The sequence below is a fragment of the Notothenia coriiceps genome, unplaced genomic scaffold (assembly GCF_000735185.1).
Source record: "Notothenia coriiceps isolate Sejong01 unplaced genomic scaffold, NC01 NC01_scaffold00000339, whole genome shotgun sequence".
NCBI lineage: Eukaryota > Metazoa > Chordata > Actinopteri > Perciformes > Nototheniidae > Notothenia > Notothenia coriiceps.
In genome coordinates this window covers 14,505,680-14,518,627 of record NW_011333040.1, presented here as the reverse complement: position 1 = coordinate 14,518,627, position 12,948 = coordinate 14,505,680, and the positions used below count along the sequence as shown (strand labels likewise).

The following is a 12,948-nucleotide window of genomic DNA, read 5'->3' as shown; positions in this document are numbered from 1 at the left end:
CACTATGGACGGCCAAAACGCTTGATTAAGAATGTATTTTTGTTGGACCAACGCAGACCCTAGCTGAGCTAATTTAAGTTAGCTAAGCATGGTCAGTCAAGCTGATGTTGGTTGTTTCAAAATGTCAGGCTATTTAGGCAGCCAAGATCTGCTCAGGTACTTCCCAAACTCAAAGTTCTCAAAGTAACATTGCATAAAAAGTGAAGTAAAAGGAAAAAACTATACATTTCAATTCAAGCGTGCACGTATTGTTTGCGAATTATTCGGAGTTGCTGTATAGGAATAGAAGGGAATAGCGGCAGCTCTTGGTAACTCCAAATTTAGAAAATAAAAGCTAATATTATGAAAGAACTTAAAGCACAAAACTTCCCTATCTTCCCGAAAGTTCCTTTTTGTGTGCATTTTTTCCATGTGCATGCATACAGTTAATAATATATCCCTTTATAATGTGTGTGCTCAAGTACCAATAATAAAAAAAGTGTTGTTCCACATGGCACCTAATTATTCAAATTGATTTACAGTTTAGCAAATGGTGGTGTTTTTTTTTATAGCTATTATCAACATTAACAGCAACTTTAACAAAGAAATCACTCATTGATTGCATGCAACATTTTAGAAGCTATGCATACTGTGCCTGGCACATTTGAAATGTAAACATTTGAAGAAGAAACTACTTTTGATTTTCCTTGGCGCGGTTTGCATCTAGTTGAAATACACTCACTGGCCACTTAGCAAGGTGTACCTAATAAAGTGGCCTGAGTGTATGCTGAGCCTCATCTTGCCTTGGGTTTGTTTTTTCAAATCAGTGGAAGTGCACCAGTGTAAGTTGAGACCCCAACATTTTTGCACTGTCAAACCAGAGTCAAGTTTCTAATCCTCTGCCAAGAGTCGGTTTCACTCACCATCCTGCAGAGCGACCATCAATCCCCTCGTCAATTGAACAAACCTGCATACCAGAGCACTTGTAATCCATTTAATTCGCTCACTCCATTCAATTGTGCAAAGTAATTAATGGCAAGTCTCCACGTTTGTTTTGGCGTGAGACGAGCTTTGAAAAGCACAACAGTCACAATTAAATGAAATGCCCACTCTTTGAGTGGCACTGTTTGCAAATCCTCCATGTCTCATTTGAGGTAATTTGATTGACCAAGGTATCATTGTTTTCATTTACACTAGGGAAATAAAATATCAAATAAATTATTAACTACATAATCATGGAGGAGAACCCTGTTGTGTTTAGACTTTCCCTTATATTATATCCAAACTGTGAAAGAGTTCACTGTGTGTGATAAGAGAGACTTTCAGAGGGATGTGTCCTTACTTAAAAGAAGTAACCTCAGCAGGTATACAAATATAAATAATATCAGGATAGGGAGTGTGTTTCTACAGGCTAAAACTCCACTCCTTATTATTTGAATATAAACAAACACTCACTTCATTTACATAAGCCCTTGTTCTTGGTGGCTTTATACAAAACCTTGATTTGCATCGTCTTTGTGTTGCTGCTTATTGTTGCTCTTTCGCTCACTGATGGCACACACTGTAATGGTGGCATCTTCTACAGAGACTCAATAGATTTCCTATTAAGAGTCTGTCTCTCTTACCTCCAGAGATGCATACTTTGAAATTGATGTTTTATCATATTTACTGTGCGTCTGCTACATTATTATTTATGCATTTCTTATTTATTTCAGCCATGTTTTTCACATAGCAGAAACTCCAAAAAGGCTTTGGCTTCATTATTTGTTTTAGATGCCAGTTTTCCAAGATATTTTGAGAGCCATTTTAATCTCCTTTTGATCCAGATCCAGCATTTCAAAGCTAGACTTTGCAGTGTGTCCTTGACTCCACTGTGAGTTTCCCCTCGATCCACTGCCCACATTAGGCCTGAGACTCCCATAGGAGCAGCAGTGGCTGCTCGGTGGGTAGAATTATTTTGTGCTATATGTGCAGAATAACAGTGTCTAACTGTCGCTCCCCCATGCAACTACACTTCAGGACATTGCTTCACTTAATGCATTAGATAAACCCAACTTTCCTGTACAGTTGTATATTGATTAAGGCTGCACAATTAATCAAAAATGATATTGAAATATGGAATAGTGCAATATTCAAATTGCAGGAAGTACAATAGGTACAATTGTGTGGCATCAGTATGCTCCTGAGGACATGTTGGCTTTGTATTTACGGTAATTTGTTGAACTGTCGCGCTTTGAAAAAATCAACAAAAGCACTTATGGTGCGTTGCTCAAAAAATTCCCTATTCATTCATTTATACATGCAGCTTTAAAACAAGGTACGTCCAGGTGCACCTTTTTGGATGGAGAGCAGTTAGGTGCAGGCCAGTCCTTTAAATGCATAGGTCTCTCACTAGGTGTGTTTCCATCTACCTGTTTTCAATTTCTTCATAAAAAAAACGATATAGGAATTATAAGGTAGAAACTCAAAAAATTCAAAATAAATCTTAAAATATTGCAAAAACTGTTTTATGATAGGCAGGTACAAATTGTTTGCAAATCAATGGTTTAATTGCTTCCCAACCGGAGGGTTATACGACCTAACTTCTTATAATCGCATAACAAAATGCATAACATTAGCATTATTTCCTGCCGATTTCTTCAAAATCCTGTTTAGGATTTACGGTCCATTTGGCTAAGTGAATGGGTGATACAATTGCACCATTGGTCGGTAATGAAAAACGTCAGTTAAGATCAAGACATAGTAATAATTTAATATGATATTTGGAAAATAATACTTTATGCAATGTCTACATAACTCGTTAGGTCTACTACTGTCCTGATCACCATTGAAGAATGAAAATATAACCTTTTAAACACAAAACTTGTTGATGTCATTTGATCATTTTGCAACATTCATTCGCGTAATCGTCATAGTTTGCCTTTTGGTTTACAATAGTGTTGAAAGGTTAAAACATATAAGCTTTTTAGCAAGATATGGCATAAGTTGGAAACAGCTTTATAAGCACTATAACATTAATTATCTGCATTTGTCAGTCATGATGAATGGCTAATTGGTGCCACACTTAGGGGATGGCATTATATCCTTTCCTTTCATCAAGGAGGATCCAGTGTATCCAATACCAAAGGTAGTAACAGGGAAGCATTGATGCACCTTTTATAGCACTTTCAAAAAGCTCTTATCATAGCCAACACTCCAGTAATTCTGGGTCATTTCACTCAGTTGGGGAAACTTCCTAAACAAACATGACTATTTGGCACTGCCTCAGCTATCAATCACTTGATCCACTTCTTCAATACATATGCGGAAGTTGTTGATGTCAGCCACATTTGACACTCAGCCCGCAAACCTCGACCCAGAAAACCTCTTTTGAGATAATTAGGCGGAGGTTTTAAAGACTGGAGCGTCTCCTCACTCAACTTACTTATTCAGGAGTTTTACTTGGACTTGATTAAGCATCTACTCATCTTCTAAAATTATGATTTGGTGTGACCATCCCAAGTCTTATGGGACCCACATAAAGGAGCACTTAATAGTTAATAATCACAAGTCTCAAAAACACTGATATTGTCTCTGTTCTTTTACATCTGCTGTTTTTCTGCGCAGGTGAAGATGTGCACATCTTTTTGTACGGGGCTTGTGAGGAACTGGACATCCATCTTGAGTGTGAATCTGTTCTGGTAAATCAGACTTACATTTCCCTGGCCAACGTGTGCAAAGTATCTCTCACCTACAAGAGTGAGATCCCTCTAAAGTACTGTTGGACGACATGGCCCAGCCTGCAAGAGGAGACCTTGAGCTTCTTGAGGTATGTGTGTATGAACATAAATGACTTCACACAGACAATACTGGAATTTGTCTTTGACAAGATGTTTTTTGTGGCCTGTACAAGCTTCCCGTTTCCCTATGTACAAGTAGAAAGTAAAATGAACACAGCATGTGATGCCAAAAATAGCTTAAATTCCCATCACTTTCTTCCTGTCTGAGACTCCTTGTTCTTCCATCCTCATTTCTCTTTGTTTTTGACTTTCACCTTCCCTTGCTTCCTCCATTTCTCTAGGGAGAGCTCATCACTCCAACAGGAGGAGGAGGAGGAGAGAAAACGGTGGCTTGTTCAGTGTGAGTCCGACCCCACAGCGATCTATCGCCTCCCACAGCTGTCGAAAGCCCTGCAAGAACGCAGAAGCCAGTTAGTGGAGGACCAACGCCTGGTCCTCTCACACAGCTGCTTAACTCTGGAACCAGCGGTGTGTTTATGTGTGTCTGTGCTTTCCTGTTTTAACAAATCCCACTTGCCCAGTATCTCTTGTCAGCTAATAATCCACACCCCATGGATTTGCAGCCTAGTTTCTCTCCTTACTAAGACTACTGCAGAGATAATAACCGCTCATGATGTGTCTGAATAATTTGATACTTTAATTAATTCCAAGAGAGTTAAATAGAGCCTTTTCTAAGCTGGCAGGGATTTAGTAGCTAGTTCAATAGAGTGGTGTAGTGATGACGTATTTTTGTAGCCCGACCCGTTCTTTTAGTTGAGGACTCTCTCAACTAAAAGCCAATTGGATTTTGCCATTGAATTTTGGAATATTGTGGAAAATAAGATATGTGGTAAACACACGTTTATGATACGTACATTCTTGTTCAGCAGTATAGTCTCCACCAATTTATGAATTTTGAATCATTAATGCAATTAGCAGAAGTAAAGAGCTAACGTTAGGCTATAAACGGTCGCATGGCTTCGCGTCACCACTGCTAAGCTAAATGTGGCTAATGTCGCGTCACTTGTTAGCATCTGCCGTGTTTATACAGTAACATGTTGAGGCTTAGAACGAGAGGGGTATTATAATTATATATTATACATTTTTTAAATTAAAACCACCTGCTTAGAAATCATAAGTTAGAAAGGCAGAACAATTCAAAATATATCTTGAAATATTGCAAAAAAGGTTTTTAATGCAATCATTCAATGATTTTCCACTGGAGAATTTATACGTTTAGATGAAAACCTAGCTACTAAGTGACAGAGTGATGAAGTTAAACCATTGGTTTGCCGGTAAGTGCAAATAAGGGGCTCCTATCAAATAGTCAAAAAAACTGTTCCTTTGTCTTTTCCAAACCACTTTTCCTTGACCTTGATGAAAAACATAATAATTAGGCAAAGACAAATCATTAGGAGGGAAAGATAACTGCAGTACTAAAATATTCCAAATGCACTCACACTAGGTATGATAGCTGGTGTTATTGCCGGGGTCTGCTCTTCAGCTTATGTCAACCACAGATCTTATTTCAGGCATCTAACCAAAAACATGTTAAAAGACACATTGACTTTGAGACAAAAGAACCGCAAGTGGTTAAATGGTAACTAATTTCCTGCAGCACTTTACGGCCTTAAGCGTGTTGGATGTTTAAAACAGGGTCTTTAGGTTAAAAGACACTTTTCGCTACATGCTATGCCAAATTGGTCAAATGTTAATTCAATCTGACTGCTCTGTAACGGGAGGGTCACAGCTCGTTCTGCCGGGGGACTTTCAGGTAGCATGACCTGTTCTGACACCGCCATCTCCCTTTTCTGCCAGTGTCTCCTTCGCTCAACTCACCCAGGCTCCCTGGGCAGAGGGAGAGCGGAGACGGTCAAAAAACAGAAGGAGAGGGCAAGAGAGACGGGGGGGGGGGGGGCAGAGAGAGTAAACAGTGTGTACTGTAGTCCAGCCCAAATACATTGAGAGCACATTTTAGGGGGTTGATCAGCAGTCTACACAATCTACACACACACACACACACACACACACACACACACACACACACACACACACACACACACACACACACACACACACACACACACACACACACACAGGTATTAGTAGGTGACAGAGATAGTTGGTGTTGGTTAGTGTTGCGTGTAGATTTGACCAGGATAAAAATACAACCACATTGTTTTTTAAAATGCACCAACACTTCCACCCCCAAAAAATGTCTCCTCTTTTCCATTCCTACTATTAAGATGCTTCAAACGTAAAGTGTGGATTCTTCTCAAACCAACCGTTCCGAGTGAAAGATTATACCCTTACAGTTATATGCATGTCTGATTGATATCCTCTCAGAAAATGACCACTTGTTTTTGTTCTTGTCTTCTCATGGCTCAGGAGGGTGAAATCTGGCCTAAAACGCCAGCGCAGTTCAACATTATCTTCAAACCCGACGAGGCCAAGCTGTACCAACAAACCATATATTGTCATGTCACAGGTCAGTGCCTAGCTAGAAAACACAACGACCATTTAGGTAGCATAGCATAATATTGCATGTACACATCTTAACTACTTTAAGATGCATGACCATTTTGGTCTTGAGAAACATGTCTCAATATTTTTGGGATTGATTGTCATGGTGTATGGTAGTACAGACTTGTGATTTGCCTTAGGATGAGATGTGATCACTTGATTCCCGACTGATCCATAATCCTTGTTATAAGGTAAAACTTTAAATGTGTCCAGTAAGATGTTTCTTAATACAAGATACCTGCTAGGCTAATTACATTTCTATTTTATCCTAAGATGTGGGCTACCTTTAGTTTGATGCTTATTAGCAAATGTTAAAATACAGACATGCTAAACTTGGTGAACATCGTTAAAAATGTACCTGCTAAACATCAATGCTGATGTTTAGCTTAAAGCCCCATTCTGCCTAAATACAGCCTCAGAGAGCTTCTAGCATGACTTTAAAATCTGTTCACTTTTGTAACTATGCTAACTACTAAAAATCTGTTCTATGGACAGCATTTACCTCTAAAGCAAGGGCACTGATCATAACATGTAACTAACTGGTTAGCTAAACCAGCAACATAAAGTGCAATATGAAATCAGAACATGCCATGTAATCCTTTGCCTACTATGTACAGACATTCTAATATCGCTTCTGTTTGGCATTGTTTCATTTACAAAGCAACCCCATGTATAACATCTATTCAGAATGTCCTTTGCACCACGGTCCAACTTAGCAGTTGGGATGTCAAGTAGCCCAAGAGACCTTCAAAATTCAACTAATTTCCTTTTTGACAATCAAGACAACATTATGGAGACCATACACTAGGTCAAGTGCCAAAAACTATCAAATAATTGGGGCTTTGTCCGTTTCAGTCTCAAACAAATTACACAACAAATATAAGGTGTTGTCACGAACGGGCATTCAGAACCATTTTAGGGCAAGATATAAAACACACCCCATCTCAAATGAATCTAGATACAGATACAATTTTAAAAGATAATACATGTTTTGTTGAATTTTGGTAAGGGAGGAATTTGGGATAAAATGACTAGCTGCAGGTTAAAGCTAAGAATATGTAAGGCTTACATTTTCTTAAGAGACACTTAACAAAAACTTGGCTTTGTTCTTGAGCCGAACCTTCTCAGAGTATAACTCTTTTGTTTGTTCTTCCACACCTTGGAAGTTGTTTTGACAACTTTAAGCAGACTTTACACTCCTGCTATAAATCAATAGCGTTGTCTTTCTCATAAAAGATTTTCCTCCCCTCAGTGGGTTGGTGCAGACAAAGGTTAGACACACAAGTCTGGGTAGCAAACCGTGTCTGTCTGTGTAGTTATTGTCAGGGAAGAACTGCCCCTCCCAAACGGCCAAAACTCTCTCTTTGTATGTTCTCTTTTGCTGTAGTGTATGACATCTACTCTTATCATCACAAATTAACCTTTAAATCTGCCTGATTGGTTTCACTCTCCGATGACTTATTGCTACATGAACCCATTTTCATATTCGACAATGCAGTCATGAGGCTCCAATATATTAATCTCATCCCAGCGGTAGTAAAAGGTTGTTGGGAAATTTGCATGTGGCCATCACGAGTGTCTCTGCAGCCGGAGGCCAGATTTACATGAATTTCCATGTTTTCTGAGGCAGGCAACGACCTGACCAGCTAAGGTCAATGACAGCCGGTCTGGAGACTACCATTCCCTGATTCCTCATTTTGCAAGAAGCTTTAGAAGCTTATTCAGCAGAACTGCAGGATATAACTGTTTTGCCCTTAAGGAAATTCACAGAGAGTGAAAGAGAAAAGTAGATTAGAAAGAAGCTGATGTAAAGTGAATGTTTATCAAGGATTTAGACATTTTGTATTTGGAACAACCCTTTTTTTAACCCTTTATATTTCAACCGACAAATACGTAACACATTCAAATACATGAAAACTGAAACAATAGAAAAGAGGATAAACAGGCTGACGACCCATACAGCCTTTCCCTTTTCTCGTACTGTATGCAGTCCTTTTTTCCCAGCGTTGTTCTTGAATCTCTGCTTTAGTCTTTTCTGTTTCCCTGACCCTCGTTTTCTCTGTCTTTACCTGTGTTGTCAATTTGTTCCTGTCTGTCACTGCTCTTATAGGTCGTGAAGCTCGGCTGCCTCTCACAATAAAAGCACAGGGCTTGGGACCTAACCTCCAACTCACTTATAACCGGATGGATATGAAAAACGTAGACATTGGTGGCAAAGACTGTTATGAAGTAAGAAAGGTTAAGCCGAAGTGAACAGTCTAGCCTTTTAAAAAAGTATTACTGTGTAACAACTTGTGTGTGTGGTATATCCTGCCTACCTTTTTTAAGTAAGTCTTTTTGTTTAGTCAAACTCAAGATAACTTACAATTATCAAATCATTTGGATTTTTAATCAGAGACAAAAACAAGGTACTAACAGGCCAAGCTATATGGATAATATAGTGAGTGAATGCCAGTTAAATATATTACAATACAATGCAATAGTAAAAAAAATGGATATGGAGCAAGACTGTTATGAGGTTATTGGTATAATGATATGTAATATATATATAATATTTTTACATTATAAGGTGTCCATGTTATTTTGTCCCATTAGGAACAATATAGCATATAGAAATGGTTTGCCCCGTCAAGTGCCTTAACAACAAAACTGAAGTTTGTATTTTTAGCCTTGTGAACACATTTGCATGACATTACATAATGTATTTTTGTAAATATCACCAATGTTCTTAAATTCACATTTTGTGTTGACATCATACTCGTTCTGTGCCTCTTCTTATAGATAAGACAAAACTGTTAAAAGTCTAAAGTAATTTAACTGTTAAAATGTTCAACATAAAAACAACAGATACACTTGACAAATGTTTTTCTAGTATACATAAGTGTAAGTAAAATAGTTTCCATCAGCTCATCATTTATTTAAATCAAAACTGAACTTGAAAAGATATTACAAAAAAGAACATACATTTACTGCAAGCTCATTCCTTCATTATTTAGGGTGGGCCTAGTACAACAAAAGTATTGAATGAGTGGATCCTTCTTTCCAGGTGGAGATGTACAACAAAGGGGTGATTGATGCCCCTTTCAGGATGTCAAACCCCGACACCACATTCGGCCGCTGTTTCTCCTTCAGTCCTGAGGAAGGTGTTGTTTCCTCTGGGGCCTGGCAGATTGTGCAAGTCACCTTTCAGAGCTGCATCTTGGGAACTTTCTCTGAGGACTTGCTGCTAACTGTCACAGGACAGCCTCAACCACTTACTGTGACCTTCAGGTGAAGCCAGCGAGCAATTCAGATTCATCCAAGACAAATGAAAACCTTAAAAGTAGTGGCAGTGTTTATAATCAAATTATGAAGTTTTCTCATGGTTCATGATTTTAGTCTTTAGAGACGGTTCAAATGACATGGATAGATGCTTATACAATGACACACTTTGTACCTTAGATACATTGTTTACTGTCTTTTATGGACATTATTCAAACATACATTTTCATTGGTAATGTTGAGTTCAAATCAAATAATTAAAGGAGCACATTTCAACTACTTCATCTCTCTAAACATTTATGAATTTACTAAATAATATTCCTTTAATATTAGCCAAACAATAACCAGTGTAATAATATGTGTTATAATCTGAATAAAACAAAAACAAATACAGGCATAAAGAATTCAATAAATAAGACAAAAGAGAACATTTGTATGAAATGTTGGTAGTGGAGTTCTGGTATTGCTGGTATTAATTTTGACCATCTTTTAGCAAACAGTTTTCCACTGTTTTCAGTTGTAATCTCGCTGTTTATTCATTTTTTTCTATGATATAAACATTTGTAACCTCCTTTGAATAATGTCTCATGTTTTTATCTTCTTTTTTCAGGGGTTGTGTCGTTGCTCCCGCACTCGACTTCAACGTTTCTGAGATTAATTTTGGAGACGTAGCTTTTGGTGAGTGACATCGTCCTGGGCTTATTCAATTTCAGTTGCTACAAAATATATATTATACTCCGGACGATCACATTCTCTACTTCATCCTTGTTTTGTTTTTTGATGTCCCCCTTTGTTCTATCCTTGTCATCCATATCTTTGTTCAGGTTTCCCTCAAACATTGGCTTTTACCCTCTACAACACCTCCTTTGTGCCTTTGAACTTTTCCCTGCGTGTCCTGGGAGACGGGAGAGGGTCTCCGAGTGTCACTAGTCTCAAACAGGCGGTTGAGGTGTCAAGGATCAATTGGGAATGCGGTGCTGATAGAGGCCTTCGTGCACAGCCTGTAGAGTTCACCGTCATGCCTGCTGCAGGCTCTATGCGTAGTCTGTCTGATGTCACTATTAAGGTATAGTAAGTCATTGAATAGAGTGGGAACCCATTTGAAATTGTTACATTTGGAGACTTCAGGAAACCCCTCAAAAGAAAAAGTGTTTTGCATCAACCCTCAATAAAACTGTTTTTTTTACATTTGTTTTTCTCCTGGAACAAAATAAATGTTATGAGTTTTTAAGGTGTTGGTGGGTGTATTTAGTTATATTTGCATAGAGTCACGTTAGCTGGTTTCCCCCCTGCTGTGTCGCTGGTTCTGTACTTACATTTGCTGTTTTGAGGGCTGAACTGCCTTTCAATGTGAAGTAGGACCAAATGCAGTGCACAATGAGTAACCGGATGGTGCAACTTGCCAGACTTTAAAAGTACTGTGTTATATGTATACAGGTGACGCTATGCTCCAACACAGTGAAGACATACAGGCTGGCGCTGGTGGTGGATGTGGAGGGTGTCGGGGAGGAGATCGGGACTCTGCCTATCTACGCCAGGTCAGACACATTTACACATGTCAACACACTTTTGACATGTGTACTCCAAACTTGCACAAAGTTAACTTATCAGATTGTATCATATATTTTCAGAGACAGCATAAAAAAAAAAAAATACAATCCACAACAAAGAAAAAACTGTAGAATTAGGAATAGAGTAAGGATAATTAGTTATTAACTATTTGTGTATTTGTTTCTATTTAACACATAGTCTAAAAACGTGCATGCACATGGTCTTCTATCAGTGCATGGTTTACTTTCATTTATAAACCATCATTTATTTTGTTCTATTTCATATTATTTTATATTATTCTATTTTTATTTTATCCATCCCTTGTTTCATATTATTCCTTTCATTTACTTTATTCATATGTTTTTGTCTTCTGCCATAACACTGTTCAATACTTGTATTTGTAGAAGATGAATGAATATAAAGGATGACCTAGTACAGGGATGGGCTACTTTGATGGTGGTGGGGGCCACATAATTGATGCACTGGCCACCAGGGGGCCGCAGATTCACTTGGAACACACACACACAAAAATTCCATGTATTGTATGTAATTATTAACAAATATACTAAGTCTGACATCTTCATTGACATTTTACAATCTTTCAGGGAACATCCTCTAATAAGCTCACTAAACAAATATCAGTTCACAGAAATGTTATTTAATGTTTACAAGTGGCATGTTTGTATTGAACAGGTTATTTAACAGTGAGTGCATTGAGATTAACCCTTAAGATGACATAAACATGAAGACATGAACACTAACCCAGACATTAGTTGTCTAACTTGAACCTAAGACACTTGTAGCCTGTCTCTGCTGACGCACAATAAGGGCAATGTCACCACAGACACCTGTCAACCTGCACTCTGCTGTTCCTCAGCGCCGCTCCCCCTCCCTCCCGCTGAAATTCTGAATGAAAAGCGTATAGTAATCATAGATAACACGGCAGGGTCCGTGACAGTTTGTTTTCATCTGATTTCAAATAAACAAAGTCTTGGTTTTTAGAATATTAAACTTGTTTCGCCAAATTCAGATGATAAATACAATTTTGAAGCTTTTAAAGGCATAATTACAAGCAGCAATTTAACGTCACAGCAGGCACAACAACTGCCGGTGTTTCTTGTGAGTATTTTCCCGGGAAACAAACACAATACACACAAATGCGTCACAGATTATTTCGCGGTATTTGAAATCATGTACGCAGCTCGCAACGTAACTAGGAGTCTAGTGGACGGTATCAGTACTTTTCTTTTTTTATTATTAATTACGTTGTGGAGTATGTGTTCAATATTCAGAGTCTAATTTGCATAATAATACATTTGAATGTCACCTGCACCATCATTCAGGAGTGGAGCGATGGTAATCTGACTTCCTCTCGGCAATAACCGTCATTGTATATTTATGAATCATTTCTAATTAATAGCAGCAGTTGTGTCACGTTGTGATTCATAAATAAACCTGAAATCTTTCCCTCAATTCTCCTTTCTTTATCTATTTCTCTTTGCTAATAGGTGTTGTGTTCCTGATATTGTGGTGGAGACTCCAGTGTTGGACTTTGAAAGGTGTTTCCTCGATCACCCGTATGAGCAGCGGGTGCGGCTGACTAACAGCAGCCCTCTGCTGGCCTGCTACGGCATGCTCGACCAGGTTAAGTCATTTGTTGAAGATGATCATTATTTGTATGTTTATTAGGGTCCTAGTGAAAAAATATCAAGCACCAAGCCTGTCAAGGTTCTTTATAACAATGGCTAATTTCCAGATGAACACAGCAAAATGTATATGTGGTAGATGTGAGCAATATGATTACAAAATAAATCATTCATTCATCCGTCTCTCCACAAGAAAGCAAATGATTGTCAATCCCAACATTTTGAATTAT

The 12,948-nt window shown here is 38.2% G+C and overlaps 1 protein-coding gene across 1 annotated transcript in view; it reads left to right on the top strand.

Moving 5' to 3' along the window:
* nipal3 (NIPA like domain containing 3) overlaps window positions 1–12,948 on the top strand; it is a 75,583-nt gene that overhangs the window by 14,110 nt on the left and 48,525 nt on the right. The window contains exons 8-17 of the mRNA XM_010778028.1: window positions 861–964; window positions 3,586–3,787; window positions 4,040–4,226; window positions 6,126–6,225; window positions 8,371–8,489; window positions 9,307–9,530; window positions 10,132–10,199; window positions 10,346–10,587; window positions 10,959–11,059; window positions 12,581–12,716. Of these exons, the coding sequence (XP_010776330.1) occupies window positions 861–964; window positions 3,586–3,787; window positions 4,040–4,226; window positions 6,126–6,225; window positions 8,371–8,489; window positions 9,307–9,530; window positions 10,132–10,199; window positions 10,346–10,587; window positions 10,959–11,059; window positions 12,581–12,716 (1,483 nt within the window). The remainder of the gene's footprint in view (window positions 1–860; window positions 965–3,585; window positions 3,788–4,039; window positions 4,227–6,125; window positions 6,226–8,370; window positions 8,490–9,306; window positions 9,531–10,131; window positions 10,200–10,345; window positions 10,588–10,958; window positions 11,060–12,580; window positions 12,717–12,948) is intronic.